At 35.9% G+C, this 26,578-nt stretch overlaps 1 protein-coding gene across 3 annotated transcripts in view; it reads right to left on the reverse strand.

The window, feature by feature from the left end:
• The window catches only part of Syt16 (synaptotagmin 16), a 256,940-nt gene that overhangs the window by 102,064 nt on the left and 128,298 nt on the right, over positions 1-26,578 (reverse strand). The window contains exon 2 of one of the 3 annotated variants that reach the window (XM_046461719.2): positions 8,092-8,757. The exons of the other annotated variants lie outside the window; for them this stretch is intronic. Coding sequence (XP_046317675.2) covers positions 8,092-8,614 — 523 coding nt within the window. The 5' untranslated portion in view covers positions 8,615-8,757. The remainder of the gene's footprint in view (positions 1-8,091; positions 8,758-26,578) is intronic. 3 annotated transcript variants of the gene reach the window in all.

Below are 26,578 nucleotides of genomic sequence, written 5' to 3' on the forward strand. Positions count from 1 at the left end.
GGAACCTGGACCTACCCCCACCTAGCAGTAACAAGATGATATGCTATTGCATGCTAGAGTCATGTCAAAGTATTTTTTCTGAGATGCTGTTTTGGTGGAGCAACGACAAAATCATGACATGTATTGTTCTTCATTAGGTTCATATTGTTCTAAACCGGTTTCTTCTTACAAGCTATGATATTAACTCCCAATCCTATATTCTTCCCTTAAATTTAGTCTCCAAACTGATGCTAGAGTTGTTCTTCTAAAGCACAGCCTTTTGGTATCACTCTTCATTAAAAGACTTTTTTGAGATTCTCGGCTGCTTATAGGATAAAAGCTAAACTCTAACACAGAAAACAAACACCTTTTCAACTGCAGCCTGAGCTCCAGCTTCAGGGCACATCCCTAGTCCACATGTCAGCATTCATGCCATTTCCTCCCACTGGAATGTCTTTCTCCCTCTATTCACGTATTACATTCTGACTCATCCTCCCAGTGTGCATTCCCATAGAATCTGCTCTGTGGAACTTTACCTGGCACCTCAGGGTAAAATTATCTCAAAAGTTGCCATATACCAATTGCAACTTTCCACAAACCCTTTAATAGAACTAGCTACTTGTATCTCTTATGCATTACAGAGCTCGTTAATGGAATGTCAATATCTTATTCATTCCTTTATCCTTCCGTCCTAATTTACATTCTACCTAATTTAATAAGAATGTTCAATTCAATTAAGTTTAAGAGTGTAAAAGTACATAAGTTCTAAATTCCAGCTTCCACTTGAGATATAGAAAATTGGAAATAATGCACCCCCTCTTTAAACAACAGCAAAATCTAGATCATTCGTAAAATGACTAACCTGTTGGAGTTACAAGGCCATAAAGCAACCAAATAATCCCCAAATTAAGGAGAGACAACTGTTTTCAGAAGGATTCAAATACTTGCTTGCTCAGACAGATGCTGATATCATACAGGCTCATCAGAAAATTTAAGCTCATATTTTCAGGTAATTTCTAATGGTCAAATAACCCATGGGAATAACAAACTCACTCAAGGGAAATTCAAAGCTACTTGGACGCTCTTCTTCACAGAACTCACGAGGGGTTCACAAGAAGATTGGGGGCAGGACAGGAGTGGAGGAAGCTATTCTCATGGTTTAGTCATGAGGAAGGGGAAAAAAATGTATCAAAAAGAAAAGTGCCACTAAGATTCTTCTCTCCTTTTTCCACTATGGAACAAAAGCTTTAAGCCACTTTGGAAAGGACAACAAATCCTTTTGTCCTCAGATCACAGGCAAAGACACATTAAGGTGGATAAGGAGAACACAATGAAAACTTCTGCAGATGAAGGGGCAGGAAGAAGTCCTAAGGACCAGACCCTTAGAGATCCTCTACCTATGGGAGAAGGAAGAATTACTGAGAAGGCCCTAATCCCAAAACACAAGAATACAGTCCCTGCCTAAGGCTGAGGCTGCCCCAGAACAGCAGAAAATGCATCTGAAGTCCAACCACATCACACTATCAAACACAAGTCATAGTAGGCTCCTCCTGGGAAAAAGTAAAAGCCTAAAAATAGAAAGCCCCTCTGAGACACAGGCAAGGACAAAGCTGAAGGTGGAGCCACTTTGACGAAACTCTACAGCAAACAGGCCTCCACTCTAAAGGCAGTGTCGTAATAGAAGAATTTAAAACCTGTATTGCACTCAGGATAACAATAACAACAAAACCAAACACAACTCACATTCTGACTACATTAAGTCAACCCACTCACACTAAATGCCCAGTGTTAGGAAATGCTGGCCTATTTCCAGGCTGAGATACTACATACTTTCCCTACACATGAATTGGAATACCAGAAGGAAGAGCCAGAGAGAATGGATTTGGGGTTTTTATAGTTTAAAAAGATATTTTAAAAGATTATAACCAAAAATTGTCAAAAGGGCTTTTTCACTAAATTGATATACCCAACAGAATTAGAAAACAAAAACAAATACTAGAACATATGCATATACTCATATGCAAGCCTGTGCACACACACATATGTATACCCCATAAATATGCTGCTAAAAAAGATATATTATAGGCAAAGAAATAAAGATAAGAATTATAGCAGACATGAAAATTATGCAAGCCATAAAACAGTATAATAGCCATCTTTTCTTGGGGAGTGGGGGGCAGTACTAGGGATTGAACTCAGGGATACTCAGCCACTGAGCCACATCCCCAGCCCTATTTTTTATTTTATTTAGAGACGGGGTCTCACTGAATTGCTTAGTGCCTCACTTTTGCTGAGGCTGGCTTTGAACTCGTGATCCTCTGATCCTCTCACCTCGGCCTCTCAAGCCTCTGGGATTAGAGGTGTGTGCCACCACATCCAGCTATAATAGCAATCTTAAAGTCCTGGAAGAAAATAACTATAAACCAGAACTCTATGCTTAGCTAAATGGTTTTTAAATAAATGAGAAATATTTTTTCAAACAAAATCTGAGATAATTCAATACAAGCATATATATATAAGAAATGTTAAAATGAAGACAGCTTCAGGTTGAATAAATGAAAATAAATAAAAAACTGTCAAAGCATTGTTTAAAAGTAATTGACAAATATATTTTTTTAAAAATCAAGATAATTTAGTAGAGGCATATATATGTGCTAGAAAAGTCAAATAAAAAGTGCTTCAAATTATATAAATGAGATAAATATAAAGATGTTTTCTTACTTTCATCATTCTAAGAGATAAAAAAATATCCCAAAGCAAAACAGCATCAATGTATTGTATGTTTGCTGAATGTGTACAGGAAAAACATCTGGTATAAATGCAACAAATTACAACAGGAAGAATCTAGAGCACACTCTTGAAACATCTTCATACTAGTTTGAAATAGTGCATTATTTCAGGATAGATTTTGCTTCAACCAGAGATATGAAAAATTGTATTCAAAAATAAGAATTGTAATGTACTCCACTGTCATCTATAAATAAAAAATAAATAAAATTTAAAAAAGAAATCCTATGATGATCATTACACAGACTTAAATGAGCCTAAGTAGACATAAAATTGAATTATAAAAACCCCAAATCCAAAAGAAAGCAGAAAAATTCAGATGAAAGATACAAAGAAGAGGTGGAATAAAAGGAAAAGAATCTAGCAAGATGGCAGATTTTAATTTAATAATATCAATACATACAGTTAAAACACATCAATTAAAAATGAAAGATTGTCATCTTGAATTAAAAAGTGAGACTTAATTCTATGCTATACACATGGTATCCACCATAAATGTAAAATAGGTATAAGTCAAATAGTGGAAAAGAACACACTATAAACACACTGATTAAAGCAAAGTAGGGCAGCCTCACTGACATAAAAGTACTTTAGGACAAGAAATAGTAAAAGATAAAATGGTACATCTCAAAGTAACAAAGATATCAATTCACCAAGAAGACATATTTTTCTAAAATGTGAATATTTAATAAGAAAGCTTCAAACTACAAGAAGCAAAAACTAACAGAAATGAAAAATGGAAATAGCCAAACCACTTGTAGAGTTCAAGACTTGCATACTACTCTCAGTAACCAATTGAATGAAATCAAAAGGCAAAAAAGAAAAAAGAAAAATCTATAAAAACAAAAACCAATTCCTTAGAAAATAGATAGTCAATCTCTACTAGACAGATCCCCAAACAAAAATCCAGTATCAAGAAAAAAAGAGAGAACCGCGCTATAAATACCATAAACATTAGGAGAGTAGTAAGGCTACTGAAGAAATTTTGCAGAGGATAATGAGAGTTTAGGTGAGACTATATGGGGATGCTCTGACAGGGTAGAGTGTAAAAGTGATGGTGCTAGAAAAGAGAAGTAGGTAAGTCCATGAAGCCATGGTGCAGAGGTTTTAGAGAGAGATAAAAAGAGAATTGGCATAGAGAGCAAATAGATTTATAAGAAACTATGGAATTTAGGTTCAAGTCATATAATATGCTAAATGATGAATAATGACTTTGATGGTGACTGTTGTGAACAGCCAGAAGCAATGGAATCACTAAAGTATCTTTAGAAAAATAGGACCATAAAACTATAATCTGGAATGCTTTATTGATAGTGTTTGCTTTGGGGTCTCTGCACTTTGTACTGCATAAAGTAATTTTTCAGTAATACTGTGTCCTCTGATTTCTTGAGACAGCATTACCAAGAGGAGAGGGGCTGTACCCTGAGGTGGGGCAAGGAGGCTGATGCCTCGGTTTTGCTACAGAAATCCTCACTTGCATTGTTTTATGTCTAATAGATAGGCTAAAATTCGTCTATTGAGGATGCAGCATGCTTACCTGGAATTCAACATCATGCCAATAGTGGATTCCCAGTGCTATAACCTATTCACTCCTTTTATTAGATCTACAGTGTCTAATGCACAAGAGGTTGCTATGCACAGATAATTTTCTCTTTCTCTCTCTCTCTCTCTCTCTCTCTCTCTCTCTCTCTCTCTCTCTCTCTCTGCCTCTCTTGTGTATCCAGCTGATGTTGGAAACTAAAACAACAGTCTGTATTACAATATGCTTCTTTTTTTAATTTATTTTTTATTCTAATTTGTTATATATGACAGCAGAATGCATTACAATTCATATTACACATATAAAGCACATTTATCATATCTCTGGTTATATACTAAGTATATTCACACCATTCATGTCTTCATACATATAGTTAGGATAATGATACCCATCATATTCCACCATCTTTTGTCCCCCCATGCCCCCTCCCTTCCCCTTCCTCCCCTTTGCCCTATCTAGAGTTCGTCTAATCCTCCCATGCTCCCCCTCCCAGCCCCCACTATGAATCAGCCGCATTATATCAGAGAAGATATTCGGCATTTGGTTTTTTGGAATTGGCTAACTTCACTTAGCATTATATTCTCCAATTCCATCCATTTATCTGCAAATGCCATACAACCAATACCTAAACAGAACATGGTTATGAGGATGGAGGATAGCACACTTATGAAGTCATAGTGTGCCAAACATTATGGCAAAGATAAAGAATAGAGGGAAAACAGAGTATGTCCTTAACAGGTTTATGATAAAAGTTTGGCTCTATCTAATCAGATTTGAAGGGAACTAATTTAAGCAAAACACATAAAAAATTTTATTCAAATTAATTTATAGACTAGAATACAACATGTATACAGATAAATATATATATATAATCACCAACATGTATACAGATAATATATATATAAGAATGCCATGTATCTTTAATTATTCAGTAATTATGTTTAAAACTTAAAATAAAACAAACCCCATTAAACTAAAAAAAAAAAAAGAAAGAAAGAGGGTAGTAAAGAAGTAGTATGCTCATAGAGGAAACAAACAAAACTCTTGAAAAGCACTAACTTAGAAAAAAGCCAGATAACTCAGATAATCTTATATTTATTAAAGAAATTGAATTTGCATTTCAAAACTTTCCCATGAAGAAAATTCCAGAAAAAAAAAAAAAAGAAAATTCCAGGCTCAAAAGTCTTTACTGAAAAATTCTAGGAGTGGACAAAAGACACCATTTCATAACTTGTATAATTTTCATGTGAGAAGTCTACTGTAATTCTTTTATTTTTTTGCAAGCCATAAAAAATAATAATTCTCAGGCTGGGGCTGTAGCTCTGTGGTAGAACGCTTGCCTCGCATGTATAAAACACTGGGTTCAATCCTCAGCACCACATAAACATAAATAAATAAATAAAATAAAGATATTGTGTCCATATATAACTAAAAAAAATTTTAAAATAATAACTTTCAACATTTTTTTCTGAATTATAAGAAAGGTAAATACTTAACAACCCATTTTATATGTCAGCATTATGCAGATACCAAACCAGATAAAGAAATAGGAAGAAGACTACAAAAATCAATATCCCTAATGAAAATAGATGAAAAAGTTCTAAACAAAACACTAGCAAAACAATTTCAGAAATAAATGAGAATAATAATATACCAAGACCAAGTGGATTTTATCCAAGCTGTACTAGGCTGGTTCAACATTCGAAAATTAATCAATGTAATTCATCTCAACATATTAAATAAGAAAAATCATGTGATCATCCCCAGAGATGAAAAACAACATTTAACAGAATTCAACATTCTTTTTTGATCAAAAGCTCTCAGCAAGCTAGATCAGAAGGGAACTTCAACATACAACAAACAGCTACAGAAACATAACCACTAAGTTATAAAAGACTGAGAGCTTTTACACCTAGTTTAATATCAAAGCAGGAATATAAATTTTACCACATCTTACCACTCCTTTTTTTTATTTGTTCTTTTTAAATATACATGACAGTAGTTACCATTCTTTTTTACATGATAACGAGGCCCTATTCAAAGTAATTGGACAAGAAAAAGAAATAATAGATATTAATTTTGGAAAAGAAATTAAACTGGAGATCCCCAAATATCCCTTATTGTACAGAACTGTACAATAAAGATGAATTTATAATATGTAATTATCCTTTTAAAAGAAAGTGTTTACATGTAAATTCTAAAATCAGACTGCCTAAACTCTGCAGCTTCCTAAGTGTGAATCTTGTTTCAAACTCTCTAACTGTCCCTTTTCTCAACTATAAAGTAAGAAAAACAGCAGTATGTTCCTTTTAGCATTGTTAGCTTTCCTTGTCATTATTCCATCATTAGTCTTTAGTTGATGTCCTACTATATACCTAACACTATGCTCACAGCTAAGAATACAGAGACAAAGCTAGGGCAAGGTTCTTGCCTTTAGGATTACAATATAGTGAATAAATAGCTCCTAAGTGGATAAATAAACAAGTTGATTTCCTGCTATTAGATTATATTAAAAAATTTACAAAACCAGTGTTAAGTATTTTGGGGTCAGATACACATTAATTTCAAATACTTTTCAACTTGGGCAAGAATTTTTGAAAATATGAACAGAAATTCAACTCAACTCTAAGAAATTCTACTGCTGTCCAAATACTTCTAGATGAATCGCTACAGATAATTTAAAAAGACTCAACATTGCAAGACTTTAGATTATTAGATTCAGAAAGAATATCAGACTATCTCATTTTTACCAGTTTATTCTAGGATTTCATTCTTTAATCTGAGTGAGGGTATCAAAAAAGCATTATAAGAGGAATATGAAATTATGCTTCCTTCGATAACACTTCCTGTATTTGGACAAGATACTTTTCTAAAAAGATAAAGCTAAGAGGAACACTGAAAATGGATGAAGAGACTAGTAAATATCCTTGAAAAATCTGTTCCCTCCAATAAGAAAGGAATAATGGATTTTATATATGCCATTAATTACCTACTAATCTGTGTGAGCTACACATTATAAACACATCCCAACCCCCTTCTATGCATATCATTGCATCTGTCCTTAACCCAGTAGAATGTCCTTACTTCAGGTTAGAGTATTAGAAGCATAAGAAATTTCTGCTGGAACTGAGGACAGCTACTTTCACAGAGTTAATTAGATTGTTATCATATTCATTATGCATTTATTGAAGGCCCAATAGGCGCTCAGCTCTGACAGCATGAAGCTTCATAGGCAGCATTTATTAAATGTGTCCTTATCGTGCAAGGCTGAAAGAAAAGGAAGCTATTCCTATTTCAAAGATTTCCTATCTACTGTCATCTCACATCACATCTCAATGAAACACTGTGAGAATTGTTCTTGGAGTGTAATCAACTAAAAATTCTGCAACAAGTATGGCTTTTTGCACAGGATTTCACACTGAATAATATAGTAACATCTAGAAATTCCTAACCCAGAGGGGAAAAAAAGAACATTTTAAAAGATATTTTTAAAAGCATGACATGTGCACAAGGGGCTTCTCAAATGGAATCCATGGATTCATTTTAAGCATTTCAATTGCTCAGAACTATTGTTTTTGCAATATGGAGCTCACAAAATGGATCTTCCAAAGTTTTATGTACTGAAAGTGTTCTTACAGATTTTTATCTCTCAGTCAGAAGCCAGAATGAGGTAAGGTATAAGAGAGAGAAAAAAATAAAATCAATATAACTAAAAACCAGCCAAAATAAAACAAATAGAAAAGTCCTTTGGAAGAATTCAGAGAAAATGATACTGGCTAGCTTACCTTGCTTTTTTCCATTAACTTTTTCTAAAGTGCCAGGAAGCTGGCTGTCAAAGCTGTGTTGAAGGCCACATCTTTGCTTTTCAAGGTGATGCTCTTCCTCAGCAATAGAAGAAAGCACATGTGGGGCCTTGGGGTCATTCAGGGTCTGATTGGGCCACTGAGATATTATAGAACATGAGTCCTTTGCATGTTGGCTAAGTCTGGGGCTTGAAATTTGGACAGAGTCCTGCAAATCAGTATTACAACATGATAAATGATCCTCTTCAATAAACAAGTCATTTGCATCTTCTTGGCTCCAATCATTGTCTTGTTCTTCATCTTCAAAGAATGTCTCCTGAATCTTAATATCATCTAAGTCCTGGTCTAATGTGTCACTCAATTTAGAGTCTTGTTTGCTTAAATGCACCAGAGGAGCTGATAACGTTTCCCCTGCTTGCTGGAGAGCTTCATAAACTCGGGATATCCAGGAAGAAAAAGACTGGAAGAAGTTCTGGGAATCCTCAGATGCCATGGTCAATACCATGGCCAACTATCTGGTGTCTAGAGAGTCCACTCGTTCCGTCCTCAGTACTCTGGACTTAATGTGAACTACAGAATAAGCATGATGAGAAATTAAACTGGAGGTCTCTTAATGGTTGTGAATAGTTCACTCTCAAAACTTCTCAGCTGAAACAGAGGAAAGAAATACTTACACCTGTTAAAGTTACAACCTCAGACCCATCACCAAATACCTACAAGCAATGTCAAACAGCATTTGGGGATAAAGAAACATCATCCTTGAAATCTCAAGACAGCTAAATAAAAATAACTGTGAAAGTCTAAATGTGGATTGTATCAAAGCCTCTTCACCTCCACAGAAATGTACAAATCTTCCATTAGCAGTACTGGGTTCTATTCATGGGAGCTGAGAAAAGTTTATCCCATATAGACCATGCTTATCAGTGTGAAAAGGATAAATGAATCTTTATTAAGAGCCAACTGGGCATGGCATTGCAAAATACAAGAAGAGTTTCATCTACAAACTTGCAGAACCCAGAAAGCTGACTAATAGGCATCTCTGCTTTGTGACACAAAGGTTTATTCTTTCAAAAGAAATATGTTTTTTCTGGAATTAAAAAACTTTAAGCAAATCTTAAAATAAGACTTTACATTTTTATGCAATCTCTAGAAATTACATCTATTCTTGGATGCAATCACTGCAAAACTGAGGGTGGCAAATGGATCACCCAGCTTACTGAAGACATGTCCCAGGCATCTTGTTGCCTTTGTCTATGTTCCAACCTCCCAAAGGTAGCCCTCTACAACTTGTAAGACTTCAGAAATACACTTCATCCCACAAGACTCATAGTCTGAAGGAAGCAGCAACAGGATATCGACAGAACAACATATTATAATGACCATACTGCAAATACCCATATTTTTGCATGCATACAAACATATATATACATATACATAAGTGCATGCATTATATGTGTATGTATACCTTATTGCTTTTAAAGATCAAGATGAAAATCATTAATGACTACAGAGCCTAAATTCGTTACTTGAAATTGGTTACCTCATTTCTTTTATAACAAGAACTTCTTTCAGATTGATTTTATCTGCTAGAAGCCCCTAAGTTTCAGTCCTCTTGATCTCAGGCAACTGCATTTGATAATGACTGCTAATATTCTCCCAAAAAATGTCTTGTTAGCTATTCATGTATGATTGATTCATTCAATAGGCAAATATTGATTAAATGCCTATGAATTTCTGGGTACAATGTCAGGTATAAGGTAACCCTGAGGGCTCTATCTTCCTAGAACCCATGTTTCAGTAAAAGGAGAACTGAACTCTGTATCCCCCCAAAATGCTGGATTATTGAATAAATCCTACTCAGAACTGTTGACATATAAATATTCTGCTTAGTAACACTAAAGAATCTAAAGAACATTTGTTCCACCCCATTTCACAGCCCACAGTTTGGAAGTTTGTTTTTCCCACAAACATGTCGTATAAGTTACTATGCTTTGGGGCAACCCAGATTTAGAAGGTTCTCTCTGAGAAACCCCCAGAGCTCTCTACCTTTTCTCCCAACTGAATGTCCAGGTGTGCATGGGCTGACCCCAATGATACTGCCACCCAGCACTCCACCATTACTTATTCTCCTTGCTATCAAGTCTCCTGTGCCAATCACACTAACACACAGTGTCTTCCAAAGTGGCTGTGCTCTTTCCTGATTTCTGTTAGGCCTCTCTCCTAACCTACATGGTAATTATTTGCCCATTTCTTAAAATGCAACTACTATTTCCTCTGTCAATAATTCATCTACAACTGCTTTGAATGCACCTTTATGATCTAAAGTTTCACTTGATGTGGTACATATTTGTCAAGCTTACTCTTTAATGGACTGGGAGTGCATATGTGTTAAGACTATTCTTACACTTTACAGCTGCAGAATCCATATCAGGGACTCTGAACATGTTGGATGGATGGACGAAGTTACTAATGAAAATACTGATAGCTAAATAACCCTGATTTCCTCATTGATTATTCATCTGTAAATTAGAGTTCCCTCACTAGATGACCTCCACCTGTTTCTTTCTGTTCCAAAACTAAAACTCTCTATAAATTTCTCTGCCGTAGAATTTACCAAGTGGGCCAAACAGCACTGTAATAGAGGCTGTAGATATTCCAAAGAAGGTTGCCTTTTCAGGGACTGGTTCTATTCTGTTTTGAATAACAAATATCAAATGGTCCCAGAGTGATTTCAAGGCCAAATCTCAATCCACATATGAAAAAGTGTCCAGTTGTTATATTGTAAAATGCTCAAAAAGGAAAAGCACCTAGAGCTAGATCCTGAAAAACTACCTATTTGGAGTGGGAACCATTTGTATTATTCTAAATCAGCCTAAAGCCAAAGGGGCTCTGTGCTGGCAGAGCAGCCATGGAGATACTTTTATGCATAGATAAACTTCAACTTTATGGGGAGAGCACACCAGTGCAGCACAGATAGATATCTAGTCTCCTAGTTCTTTGGGAACTTTCTTACAAAGTGACTTTCTAAAACAAAGTGGCTTCTGAAGTGTGTTGATATTTAGCATTTGATGTTATCAAAATATATACTTTATATATAATGTTTCATATGTATATATGTATAAAAAAGAAAAAAATAAACTTCTGAATTAGAAAAATATATTGACAGACTTACAGCTGAAAGAGGTCATTATTAGAATTAAAATAGTTCATGATTCTTCACTATTGTGAGATGTATAAAACAAAGTTGTGTGTGTATGTTTGTGTGTCTAAGATACAAGCTCCTATCACAAATAACCTGAGAAGGTTTATGACCTATCAAAGTTCTCAGGATAAACTAGCAATCCAAGAAAGAGCAGTAATTGATCAAGATGAAAGGAAATTCATCAGTATATTCCTAGAGCTACATTTTTTAAAATCTTGTTGTCATTAGAATCTATTTTAATTCGTACAGTATTTAATTGAATTAAGAACATTTAAACATGGGAAATGATTAAGCAGAAAGCATTAAAGAGCTATGTTTCTATAGGGGACAAACTATCAAATTCCTAAGCCATATTCTCATCATCCTCACTGAATATAAAGTGAACAGAGAAGAGAACCATGTCCAGAATAATAATGCTCACAGTCTTAAAAAGGCTGTCAGTTAAATATTTCTGGCCCCGTTTTCTACCTGATGACAGCTGCTTGCAGAGAGAGAGAGAGAGTGTGTGTAATGACCTAAGAAGAAATATCAGCTTCTAGAAGGTATGCCTTAAAAATCTATGTTGTCTTGGTGGGAGCTAAAGTGGATGCCTATACAACTGTGTGATCTTTAAAGGATATTAAGCTCCTAAGAGAGACACAATCTGAGGGAGAGGAAAATTTTTCCAATAACGTAGTTCGCAGGTAACCAAATTCCAAGTCAAAATTATATACAAGTTCATCTGCAGTGTGTTGATGTTTGGCATTTTCTGAAGAAGAAAATCACCTTAGATAATCTTTTCTAACTGTTTTTCTCAGTGCATAGGACAGTCATAAGTAAAAGTCAAGAACACCGGGTTTATTTCAAATGTCTTCTCACAGCTGTCAGTTAACTGCCCTTTGTCATCTATAAAATGTTAGGTATTTATTATTGACTTACTAGAGTGGTCATGAAGCTAATTAAGTCTGTCATTATCTTGCCTTTTGGAGAAAGTCATTTTGCATTACCTAGTATGAATAATAAAGTTTAGGAAGATTAATAATTCATGGAATCAAAATAAGAACTACAAAATGGGCTGCAATCCATCTTTAACACGATTCAAAAGAGTCTCAGGTGTTTTCTGCTAAGAGCAAATTTGTTATGTGGGTAGGACAGGAAAATGTGCCATCAAGATGACATATCTTCTGTAGCATTTGTCCAAAATGTGTTCTAAATGTTGACATCTTAACAAATCAAAAAATGGACCACTGAGGACTCTATTCCAACAATATGGATACACTACAGCCCCAGTGTCATAGCTGGGCCTTGGGCAAACCTGCAGACCTTTTACCATTGGACTTTAGGGGTTGATGAACACAAAGCAAAATGAGAAACTATCATACAATGGAAATATATGTTCATCAGTAGACACTGAGGAAAATGAGAGTGTGAAGGAAAGAAAGAGCACTGGCCTTGGAATCACACAAAACAAGGCTGTCTTCAATCTGTCCCCCAGTCACGTGTCACAGCTAGGCAAATCACATTGCCTGGGTGCACCCAAACACTCTCCTCCACGATGTGGGATCACTACTCCCCATCTCCAATTCAAAACGGACATTAAATCATGCTACAGTGTTTTTTGTTGTTGTTGTTCGTTTTTGTTTTGGTACCAGGGATGGAACCCAGGGATGTTTAACCACTAACCCACATCCCTAGTCCTTTTCATTTTGAGTTAAGGTCTTGCTAAATTGTTGAGGCTGGATTTGAATTTGCAATCCTCTTGCCTCAGCCTCCCAAGTCACTGGGATTATAGGCATGTGCCACCACTCCAGGATAATGCAATGTTTTTAAAGCCCCTAGAAGAGATTCCAGTGTATAAATCAACTCAACGTAAGTCACTTTAGGGGTTGATGAACACAAAGCAAAATGAGAAACTATCATACAATGGAAATATATGTTCATCAGTAGACAAGTTTTGTAACATTTTTAAAGGGCAAAAATATGTCAAACTCTTGTAATCTTTTCTGATGTTCTAATATCTCATAAAAATGACATTATAAATGCATCTAACATTTGCCAGACGCTTTACAGTATACAATACTTCCTGACAATATTTATAAATAAACACTCTTTATGAAACATAACAGCTTTTCCACATTACAGATGAAAAATTGAGGCCTGGGAAGGGTAAGAAATTTGCCCCAAGGTTTTAACTACAATAAAGTTTGGAACTGGTATTCCAATTCTACTTTGTTGAATTTCAGATCGTTGCTTTATCCTCACCTAAGATCTTCACAAAATGCTAATGAGACAGTGAAGACACTAGAAATTAAAAAGGTAGAGCAATTTTCCTAATAAGTAGAGATTGTTGAGTTCAGATCAAGGTCTGTCTGACTTGGGAGTTTTTTCTCATTCTGTTTCTGCTACACCATAACAGCCCACTTCACTGAACAAAAATCTTTTAAAACATATGGTTACAATTACTTTTCAAAAACAAGTTTAATAAAGTAAAAATATTCTAAAACTCTGCTTAAGCCAAATAACATATTAATATACATTATATACTTACATATATTGTAAATACGTATATTTGTTTATTTTAAACTTAACAGCTTTGTGTTTCAGCGTAACAATCTCAGACAGTCGAGGACTGGCCTAACAAAAGTTTTAAATTGTTTAGGATTTATGTGATTATAGCAATAGCACCTTTTAAATATTCTTTAGGTTTCATAAGCCTACTTAGTATTTTTGAGTATCTATTACATTCAAGGCAGAGATTTAAACATGCTCTGCAAAAATCCAGTAGTTATAATATAAACACATAAGGTCCTCACCATTTCCAGAGAGACTATTTGACACAACTTTAATAACCCAATTTTCTCAAGAGACTATCTCTGCTCTTGAACAGGAAACCCATTTTTGAACTCGCATAATAAAATGCTTCAAGAGAACTAAAGATTTAATTCTATTTAATTAACATTTACCTCTTAAGGTAAATCCTAGTTAAAGTGCTCACCATGGACTCCCTACAAGAAGGCACCTATGTCCCAAGGCCACTGGCACATATCAACTTTCTTCCAATAAAGGAGATTCTAAAAGCTCAAATAACATCCACAGTACAAAGCAACATAATTAGGAGGTAATGCAATGAAATCGGGGAAAGTAAAACACAGGCACAATTAACAGGAATTACTCCCAGATGAGAAAATATGCCAGACTGCTGATTTTTGTCCCAAGAGAAGAGAGAGAAACATTTGTATCACTAGAAAACACAGTAGGCTCAAAAATAAGGGAGAAATTATGGTACCAAGGTAATTGCTGCTCTCTTGAGATAGGTTAAGCCATATTCTAAATGTCAGCAATCATTCAATATTTGTTAAAGTTTTTGTTAATTATAGAAGTAATACCAGCCTTATAAAAATTTGTTTTAAAAAATGGAAAAAGAAACCAAAAAAAAAAAAAAATCACTCACAATCCTTGTGCCTTAATTCAACTCTAATTATTTGTGCACATTCCTTCTATTATACATCCTTATATTTGCAGAGTTGTAATCATAATATATAGGAATCTAATAATTATCTTTGACAACTCCTCCTTTATCTAGAATTTATCACCAAGGCCTACCCATATTCCATCTAAGTAATTCTTGAATCGATTGGCCTTTTGCCCCCTATATAGATAACACTTGAGTTTAAGACACCATTATTCCTTCTCACACATCCACAGCCTCTTCAGTGCCCCTTCCCTTTAACCTGATTTTCCCAGAATGACCTCATTGGTCTTTCTAAGATGTATGTTCATCTAGTTTTAAAATGACTTCCCAGTGTTCTTTGTATTTTGCCCATCATCAATACACACTATATACCTGTAATGGAAATATCACAATGAAGCCCAATAAGGTGTATATTTAATATATATTAATGAATGTAATTTTAAAATGCACCTAATGATTAAAATCCTCCCCCCCAAAAAAAATTCCTCAACAGGACTTCTAAAGTCATGTGTGGGTCAGCCTTTTCTCATTTCCATTTGTTCTCTCTGCTTTAGAATCTTACCTCTTCATTTCATCTCCTTACCTCATCAGGCTCTTCTCATGGACTGAAAAAGCTCTCTTCCCTCCATGATTCCCCTCCCACATCCCAACATCACCCATTCAAGTCTCAATTTACAATTCACTTCTCAAAATGCTGTGTGTCTGACAGTCCACCCCCTTAAACCAGGCTAAATAAACTATGTCACCCTGAAATATTCTCTCGTAACACCTTTTACTCATTCGTATTGTCACATATTGTAATTGTAGTTTATTGATGACTCATACAATTATTTATTTTAACAGCTGTCTTCTGCACTAAACTAGAAGTTCCAAGAGATAAGTTAGTTGTTTAATTTCTGTCTTTGCTGTGTATCAGCATCTATCAGAGTGACTAACACTGAATAGGTAATAGATACTTTTGATTACATACATCTATATATACACATACATATTTTACCACACTACTCCTTTCATGTAACATTTCTGACACATTTTGCATGTTACTATGTCTTTTTATGTATACTACTTGTAATAATATTTTAAAACTACATTTTCAATTAGGGCCTAAAAACTTTTTTTCCAAACTCAAATCTTAGAAAGTATCTATTGTAATAATAATATGCAATCCTTTACATCTCAAGGGAAAATATCCAGTATTTTCCATCAGAATGAGAATGTAATTATATTACTTGAGACATCAGACATTTCATATTTTTAAGTTTTTTGTCAGAAAAAAATAATTAGAGTAACTGTAACAAACAGTCCCTGAAATATTTTCTTGATATTTTGTTTTAATTATTGTCATATTGTTTAGCCAGCAATAGTTTGTTTTTGTTTTCTTTTACTAGAAAATATAGAAGTAACCTTTACATTTCATATCAAATTTTGGTAAAATTTTTTAAAGTTGCTCTTTGACCTTTCTCAAACCCCTCAAATTACGGTTATCCTATTTTTTTTTTCACTATGACTTTAGGAGAGACAACAGAATAACACTTAAATAGATGAGGCACCATGGGCCAATTCCATCCCCATAACTAGCTATGACCTTAAGAACGATGTTTGATTCTTGGAGTTTCCATTCCATCACCTGGCAAATGACAGAACTGTGCTGGCTAAGTTGTCAATATTCCCTAAAGATAACACACTAAAGGAGGATCTTAGTCTGTCTCTGAAAGATACCCTATGACCCATAATTGCACAACAAGTTTTAATCTGGCTCCCACTAGGTTTGTGATGAGGGAAATATGAATTTTCATCTAATGAAATTTTCATGTGTAGGCAGAAAACCATTCCATCACAAATTACTAATCCATCAAACGTGTTTCTTCTAGGTCCTAGAATATAGCCTCACATTCTTGTTTAACTAGCCCCCTCCTATCTATGAATGAATGAATTCATCATTGCTAAGAACTATTGAATATTTTTCCTATGTTTCCTTTTCATCTGTTTACACAAGCTTCAGACTAAGCAGGTAGTAAAATTCTTCATTACTAAAATGACTATTACTGTGCATTTTAGCTTCTTCATTAGCAGTTATCAAAACAAGGTCTCCAGGGGTCCTTGATGACTGGGCTTTTGGAATAGGAATGCTAATAAGATGACAATGTCAATGCTTCTGTGTCTAGTAAACATTAATAATCAGATTCCCCTGAGATCCCATCAGAAACAGCAGCCTTAATGGGATCTTTGTGGTTATAAACATAAGTCTGTTAGGTGAGTGGTACATGGTGTCTCTCAGGTCTGCTCAGTCAAGGTGGCCCCTCGTGGAAAACACTGCTTTTATATTTCCCTTCCTGCTGGCAGAGAATTTTACATAAGAACTGGGATGCACTACTTTCTAAGCATGATTGTGAACCAAATGTTTCTTTTATTTTTTCTTTTTTTTTTTTTTTTTGAGAGAGAGAGAGAGAGAGAGAGAGAGAGAGGGAGAGAATTTCAATATTTATTTTTCAGTTGTTTTGATGGACACAACATCTTTGTTTGTATGTGGTGCTGAGGATCGAACCCGGGCCGCACGCATGCCAGGCTAGCGCGCTGCCGCTTGAGCCACATCCCCAGCCCCCAAATGTTTCTTAACTAATTCTACATACATGCATGACCTATTTTATAGCATTATATATAGTTATACAGATTGCATCTATTCAGTTAAACCAAAATGCTAGTTATAGTTCTATTTTAAGCTAACAATGCCTATTTCTTGCTTTTCTCCTCTCTTTTTCTTTAGATCCCTCCAATTGCTCATTGAAAGACATGGAATCCTGCTTGCTGAGAATAGCAAAGACCTCTGCACTCTTCTGTTAGAGTTCAGTTTACGTTCAACTAGAATTTATTAACATCACTTATAATGAATGAGATTCTATCAGTAAACTACTAATATTTCATTCCAAAAACAGATTTAGTATAAACTCAGGTCCTACAATAGAGCAGCTACCGGAAAAAAAATTCCTCAAGTGGTATGAAAATGGCGTTTCCCATTGGCTTCCTCTTCTAAGCATGGTCCCACATAGGACACGCATTTTGGTTAGTTTTAGCTTCTCTGTGAAAATGCTAAATAGAATTCTTGCCCTAAAATGTTCCTAAAACTAATACCAGTTATGGCTTTGGCTATAAAGTCAAACTACAGGAAAAATAAAAATTTAAAAAGATCTTTCTAACAGAGGATGATGAGGTACCAGGAATAGCTTTAACAAGCATTCCTTGTTTAGGGTGATGGAGGGATTTGAGAATCAAAGACCAACTTTTAAAAAAAGCTTTCTGCTAAAAAGTGAAGACATTGAGCTCCTCACCAGACCTTCTATAATCTCTCTCATAAGGTCATGATTTGAATTTTGCTTCACATTGACTTAAAAAAGAAGCATTCAGAGGGTTAATATTCTCAAAACAGGTTTTCTCCACCATCCTATGTCTCAACAAATGGCCTGTACTTTTGCAGAATGACAATTATAAATTAACACTCTGTTGTAAATCCTGCTGGGGAAGAACAAAAAGAGATAAGTGGTTTTGAAGCAAATAGTAATATCATTCTACAAAACTTTCATTAGTTGTTCCTAAATATTAAGAACTGCTTACAGGATCCAGAGTAGAGAAACTCTAAGAAGATAAGGTTTAAAATGTTTTTGGAATTCCTAAATTCACATACTTCAAATAATACCTGCCATCTTGTCATTAAACCTCAATCATGAGGCCTGGAATATGTAAGCTTCCATTATTATGAGAGTTATTATGAATAAGGCATTGGCTCCTAAGTGGGTTTTGGAGGAATGTAAATATTTTCAAGGAAATGTATACTCATAGACATGACATGCTCTTTCTTTTTCTTTAATCTGTCAGGCTAAAAAAGGTATGAGATTTAAACCTGTTACTCCAATAACTAGTTTAAAACTCCTTACTCAAATAGCTAGTTGAGCATGTAAACTCACAGACGCTCACTTTAATGTAGGAGCAGTGATCTGTACTACTATATTCTTTTCAAACAGTAACCCCTTTTTCTTGCTACCTACTCATAACTAATTTTTTTAAAATTTTGGGTTTAAGGCATGTGTGTCTTTAAAATTTAATAAGCATTATTGTCTTGCAGATTTTTTTAAAGCACAAAACCCCAATATCCTATGGTAAATGTAACCAATACCACCTATGGTCTCCTATAGATAGGATATGTCTTCGGAAGAGATTTCTCTGGAAGAGATATAGAGAAAACAACTGTTGTTAATAGTAACACACTTCAACATGTGCAAATACACAAGCTTTAAACTCATGAGAAATTTTCTCATCTATAATCTTTCATATCCACCACATCAAAAAACCCTCAAAACTATCCACAAAGTAGGGAGATAGTTAAACTATTTCCAGCAAAAGGATGTGTGTTTAAGGCCTCCCAGATCATCCTGGGGATTTGTGCTGCAGGACTGAAGTAAGAACTTCAATCAGCCAAGCTATAAACATTCACTGTGTGCTTCTATGTGGACACCAAGGTTTACTAAAGACGGTCTAGAACTCTGTCATAAAACCCCATGCTGTGACCATTTCCAAAACAGAAAGGGTCCAGAGCTTCTGCTAAGACATAGAACTATGTATGTCAGTTATATACACCCATATGTTGTATAATCATTGGTAAAGTGGAAAATCATGAAGGAAATCTTCTGCAGCTTTTGAAATAGTGATGGCTGTTTAGGGAGTTCTCACGCTTATGTGTTAAACATTTCCACTGTAATTCATACTTATACAGTGCTTCAGATTTGCTATTAATAATATACTACATCAAAGAAAAGATCAAACACACAATAAGAGTTTGTTTCTAAGGTAACTCACCATGCACACTTAAGTAAATAAGAAAGCAGAGCTGCTCACATCCCAACTCTAAGTGTGTCCAAACCTGTTGGATGACTCTGTTTCCTCCCCCAACCTTTAATCAAATATCTCCATCTCCAGCAACTAGATGACTGGATAACTAGTTCACATGCTAGCTCAAATTCCTGAGCAAGAGACTATCACCTGCAGTCTAAGTTGCAAGAAAACAAATAGTAAAGATGGGAATTGTAAGGGAATGTTACCTCCTGAGTAAAGAAACAGAAAATGGAAACAATAAGGTATGATTTAGAAATGAATCATCTTTGTTAATAATTGATGAAGGTGGATGATGAACACATGGATTCATTATACCATTCTTTTTCCACTTTCTTGTATATTTGAACATTTCCATAATAAAAGTGTTTGGTTTTTTTAATGAAGATCATTCCTCTGCCTTCCTGTTGTCATACACTGTAGGAAATAAGAACACAAACTCAGAAGGCAAACTTCTGTGATGGTTAGTTTTACATGTCAACTTGACTGAGCTGCAGTGCCCAACTATTGTTCAAAGATTATTTGGGATGTTTCCGTGAGGGTGTTTTTGGTCAATTATATATTTAAATAAATAAACATTTAAATCAATGGACTTCCTGTAAAGCAGAATGCTCTCTATAATGTGGATCAGCCCTGTCCAATCTGTTGAAGGCCTTAATAGAAGCAAGACTGACATCCAAGCAAAAAGGAATTCTGTGGCAGATAGAATTCCCTGAGAATTCAATTGCAACATCAGTTCCTCCCTGATCTCCAGACTGCCAGCACACCCTGCAGGTTTTGGACTTGTCAGGTTCCGTAATCATTTGTGCTAAGTCCTTAGAATCAATCAATCAATCTGTGATCCCTCTTCCTCACTCTCTGCCTTCCTTCCCCACTCTATACACACACACACACACACACACACACACAATCACACTACATCAGTTCTGTATCTCTAGAGAACTTTTACTAATACTGCTTCCTATGATGACAACAAAGTTCATCAGTTATCCTACCCAGGAATGAGCAAGAGGTTTTCAATTGCATCTAAATTTAGTAAATTTCCCCATCCTGTCAATTATTCTTTATTTTAGGCCCTTGTAGCATTCATAACAATCTATAAATTATTTTACTTAATTGTCTCTTTTAGCTGTTTTGACCTGTCTTCATCAAAAGAATTTCCAAGAGACAAGGGACAATCTCTCTCTTTTCCACCATTGTAATTCCAGCATTTAGCACAGAGTGTAGCATGACAAAGAATCCCAATAAATGATGATGAATAGATGAGTGGATATTCTCAAAGCAGTAGCCTATCAAGCTTGGCTTCTGGAATTTGCACCCACCAGTGAAGCAAGGTTCAATCAGTCATACTAGGAAAGGCATGTCTAATTGCCAGCCCATAGGTGTTTCCAAAATACTGAAATAAGATCAAAATCAATCAATTCTCAATTATTTATGTTACAATCAAGCACCCATAGCCATCACTGGACACAACAATGAGATACACCAAAACTTTTCCTGATGATCAAACAAACCTTTTCAGTTCTTGGTTTTCCATTTTTCATCTCATTTATTAGGTTGAACCATATGAAACTTCCAATGTACAAAAATAGCAATTCCAAAGAATTCAGCCAAATACAACTCAGAGAGAAATGTATGTCCTATATAAATTAAGGTATTAAAATCAGAAGAGAAAATACCTGGCAACTTTCAAACAATGTGCTTCTCACTCTAAGTACCTCCTCTTCAAGCTAGGTCTTAACTTGCATTTTCCAATGGGAAAGGGTAACACAAGAAGCACAAAGAGGCTGGACACAGTGGTGCATGCCTATAATACCAGTGGCTGGGGAGACTGAGGCAGGAGGATCATGAGTTCAAAGCCAGCCTCAGCAATAGTGAGGCACTTAGCAACCCAGTTGAGACCCTGTCTCTAAATAAAATACAAAATAGGTCTGGGGATGTGGATTAGTGGTTGAGTGCCTCTGAGTTTAATCCCTGGTACCAAAAAAAAAAAAAAGCACAAAGGAGAGGTTTTGTACATCTCATTAAAAACAAACAAACAAAAAAAACCCACAAAGTTTGTAAAAAAAAAAAAAAACTCAAAGACATTTATAAAATAAAAAGATAATGAGAATATTGAGCCTTTTTATTATAACAGCTTTGATTCATTTATAATTCATCTGAGTAGTACATCCCCAAAACAATCCACTGCACAAGGGCTGAGGGTAAAGAAATGTAGATGCTGAGTACAGGTAAAAGAAAAGAAAATGTTAGAGAAGGCAAGCAAAGTCTACCAGTAAAGAAGAGTATGAATATGGGGTAAAAATGGGAGTTCATAACCCACTTGAATCAAAGTGTGAAATATGATATATCAAGAACTATGTAATGTTTTGAACAACCAACAATAAAAAAATTAAAAAAAAGAAGAGTATGGATTGTACTGCTTTTACATGATCATTTGAAATGATTTCTCTGCCCACATAGAATTCATCAACTATACTAAATACGAATCATGAGGAAGCTGATGATAGTTATTTACCTCTGAAAGAGGAACACATGGCTACATGTCCTCCATTTCAAGGAACCAAAATTTTTAAAAAAGAAAAATAAAACCATCCATATGTGCTAGCTACTACACTGTTTTTTTTTTTCATATCTGTATCCAGATCCTAATTTGTAATATTTTATTTTAAAAAGTCTTTGCTTTTGTTTGTTTTTTTTTTTTTCATTAAAAAATGAAAGGTTGTCAACATAAGACAACACTGGAAGATGCATAGATGGGACAGTCAGACCCCTGTTTGGGCAAAATTCACATACACACACACCAAAAAAAAAAAAACTTGCAGAACTCTCAGAATCTTGAATCTAAATTAAAGCCGGCTGTAATTTGAATATATAGACCCTTTTATAAATACCTTATTTTTAATCTCTGCAGAAGAGAACTGCACATGGAAGTCGAGTCATAATGCTTGTGAGGTGGTGGGAAGGGATAACATTGTGAAGGAAAGACCTTGCTTGCTGACCAATGTGGAATTGAACTTGGCAGGAGGGAACTTGGTGGGAACCCCCAGATGGATAACTAACTGGTAAGAGCAAAGGTGGCCTGGAACACTGTTCACAGTCTGTTCAAGCACTCCCTTTCATGTCTTGAAAGGGGAACTTAATGATGCACCTACCCTCTTCCAACTGGGTATTCCACCCTTGACACGCTTTTAAATTACCCAGCATGTTTTTTTTTTTTAAGCTGTAAATTCACCCTGCACTTTAATTCCCCATTCTGTTTTAATTTTTAGTGGACCTTGGGCAGTAATAGTTTTTAAAAGCTTCCCTGGATTGGGATCCAATCCCAATGGTTCAACAGAGTAGTTCAACAGAGCTCAGAGTTGACTGCTGATTATACTTTATGTCATACATGTCTGACAAGCTTTTGTTACATCTTTGTAAGAATAATTCTAACCGCACTTGGAGAAAAGAGAATCTTGCATCTAATTCTTCACTAACTCTCCTAGTGTCACATGACTGAAAACTACTCCCAAGCAATGTTTCCATCCTTCCCTCCCTGTTACAGTGGGCTAAATGCTAGCCCCTCAAAAGACATGTCCATTTCCTAATCCCTAGATTGCATGCATGTTACTCTATTTGGAAAAATGACCTTTGCAGATTAGTTAAGCATCTAAGGTGAGAAGATCTGGATTATCAGAGTGACAGATGACAGAGGACAGAAACAAGCAGGATAAGGTGATGGGAAGACGGAGGTAGAGACTAGAGTGTTATAACCACAAGCCAATATATGCCAAGGGTGATTGGCAGCATGAGAAGCTAGGAGAGAGGGACACGGAACAGATTCTTCCCTAGATCCTCCAGAAAAAGCATGACCCTACTGACACCTTGACTTTAGACTTTGGGTCTCCAGAAGGATGAAACAATAAATTTATGTTAAAACACCAAGTTTAGGGTAATTTGTAATGGCAGCCACAGGAAAACCATACATTCACCAGACCTTTCCAAAAAAATTTTGTCATCCCCAAAGTTCCTCTTCTTTTTAAATCCATGAAGTAATAGATTGAATTTGGAAGATTAGGCGATCACAAAAACAGGGCATTTAGATCCTGACCTCTAGAGTTACACATTCTTGAGTCTGAATATTGCCAGTTAATAGCTTGGGGGAAAAAAATTCATCTTTCTAAGTGTCAGTTTCTTCACCTATAAAACGAAGATACTAATAGTACCTACTTACTGAATTGTATCAGAAAGTTGTACTTGAACATACTCTGAATGCAGAGATGAAATAAAAAATATTTGACAGCAACAGCCATTATGGTCCAAGCAGAAGAAGTGCTAGGGCAAGTCAGAGGCTTCTGCCGGACCAGAAGGTAACCATTTAGTTGCAGGTAAAGAGGTGAGGGTGTTCCCAGTGTGGGACCAGTCAGCTGGGTCTTTCTAACAACTGGAAGGGAGAAACTGTCACGTTTTACAAACTTAACTTCTGGGCTCCAGCTGGCACAGCCTTATTGCTGAGCACCAGCTGAAATCCAGCTTGTTTAAATGTATAAAAGCTGTCTCCTTATTTACTCTTACTGTTCTCATCTCTCTCTGGAGCCCCCTTCCCATGCTCAGTGGTGAGAAGCTAAACATTTACTTGCCCGCTGTTATGGTTTGAATACAAGGTGCCTGGCTCTCAAAGCTCAGAAGGCAACATAGAATGTTCACAGGCAAAGTGATTAGATTATCAGAACTGTAACCTAATCGGGGGATTAATTCCTTTGATGGATTAACAGTTTGAATGGTCTAATTGGATGGTAACTGTTGGCAGGTGTGGTATGACTGGAGGAAGTAGGTCACTGGTGAGGTATGCCCTGGGAGGGTTTAATCTTCTCTTCATCCCCTTTTCCTGCTTCCTTTTCTCTCTCTCTCTCTCTCTCTCTCCTCTCTCTCACCCCCCCCTCCTCCATGAACTGAGTAGCTTTCCTCCACCAGCGCTTCCACCATGATGTTCTACCTCACTGTGGGGCCAACAGCAATGGAGTCAACAGACCATGGACAGAACCACTGAACCATGAGCCAAAATAAAATTTTCCTCCTCTGAGTTGCTCTTGTCAGGTGTTTTGGTCACAGGATCAAAAAGATGACAAGCACACCCACTCAAAATAATTTCAGTCAATTTAATTTTGGATAAATCATCAGTCTTTGGGACTTCCCCTCCTACTGCTATGTTCCCTTAAACCAGGAGCATCTAGGCAAAAGGGTAAGCTTACTTAACATGGTGTACCATTCCTTCCTACTGGCTGCTGACCTCCAAAAGAATCAGCCTCTGCCTTACAGCATTCCCTGTGAAGTATCCATCCAGGCAGCACAGACTACATAACTGGCAAGACCCAGGGCAAAAGCAAAATACAGTACCTTGAAGCATATGAAGTATTTTAAGGCAGAAATAGCACAGCATTAAGCAGAGCCCCTCTCAGTGTGGAGCTTCATGCCACTGCACAGGATGGATGCCTGTGAAGCCAGACCCGACTCCGGGAAGCCTTGGGTATACATTCCCCACACCCCTCTATCATAGACCCATCCCATCCCAAGCTACCCTGCAATGGCTTACCAGCAAAAACATTGATTCTTATTCACCACTATCTTTCCTACATACTGTAGTGTCATGCAGAAACTTCTAAAACATCTGTGTGCATGAACTATTCACAAGAATTGCAGACGAGAAGTCTTCTTCAACTCCACCATTATGTTTGACACCACTGCAGCTACCTTGGGCCCACCGGTACACCTGTGAGGCAATCTCCTGTCTCAGTTCCAAATGAGAAAGTATGGGGACCTCTGCTTTCTGACTCTTTCTCAGGCCATGTTGGATTCTGATTTTTTTACAACTGCTCTGATGGAGTCCCACATCTGCCACTCTTTCAGAGTCCAGTCAGTCCAGAAAATGTCTCGGGTCCACCAATTCTCTTTCCTTGTTGTCTTTCCAAGTTATCCTCGGACCTTTCTAGAAGTAGAAGGCTTTTCTTCTTCCCTCTCTGCCTCATATCATATCCTTTATCCTTTCTGCATTGTGCCTCTTAAATGAAGCTCTTTACTCTGACATCTAAATTTTGCCTTTGACCCATAAAGCTTTAGGGGAAATAAACAAATTTCTCTAAAGAGACACTTCTTTAAAAACTATCTCACCATAAAAGTTTTATTTGTAATCAATTTTCTATTTCAGATAAGTATATATATATATATATATATATATATATATATATTCAGAAAATAGTTACTCTTGCCCCTCTGATATCACCAGATAAGCATTATATATAATTTTATATCTCAGAACATCACATAGATAATAATGATTAATTGGGTTACTAATATTCAGCCAGTTCTTTGATCTACAAAAATGGCAATTTTATATGGTTCAATCTAAGAGAAGAATGGTATAGTTGATTTTTAATCATTTTTATTAGGGCTCTTCCATTCACAGAATGAAAGCAAGAGAAGGAGTTGCTATGGAAACCCTAGGAACCAAACAGGATCACAGAATGAAAATTGGGAGAAACCTAGTCCAGACTCATCAATTTGCAAATGAGGACTTAAGACCCAGAAAGGTGAAGTGAGTTTCCCAAAATATCATGGCCAATTAGTGGCAGAGCTCAGCTCTAATTGTCTGCACCATGCTTCTCTCCACCACACCAAGCTGCCTACCTTCCTTCTTTAACATTTGTCAAAATATGTTAAGAACACCCCAACTTCACCAAGAAATCGGTGTTCTGAGGATGATAATTAAGGTGAATATCAAAGGTTAGATAAATTCTGGAATAGAAGCATGTTTTTCAAAGGCTTTTGATTAATGATAATTACACCTTTAAAAGGAGAAATGTCAAAATGAAGGTGTTTGCTTTAGACATTAAGATTTGGAGAGTCTAATGAATAAACCATTTAAAAAACTCCTGTCATAAGACCCCACTCCGAGT

Source organism: Marmota monax, unplaced genomic scaffold (genome assembly GCF_021218885.2).
Source record: "Marmota monax isolate L192 unplaced genomic scaffold, Marmota_monax_Labrador192_F-V1.1 WCK01_AAM20220418_F8-fsc00001, whole genome shotgun sequence".
NCBI lineage: Eukaryota > Metazoa > Chordata > Mammalia > Rodentia > Sciuridae > Marmota > Marmota monax.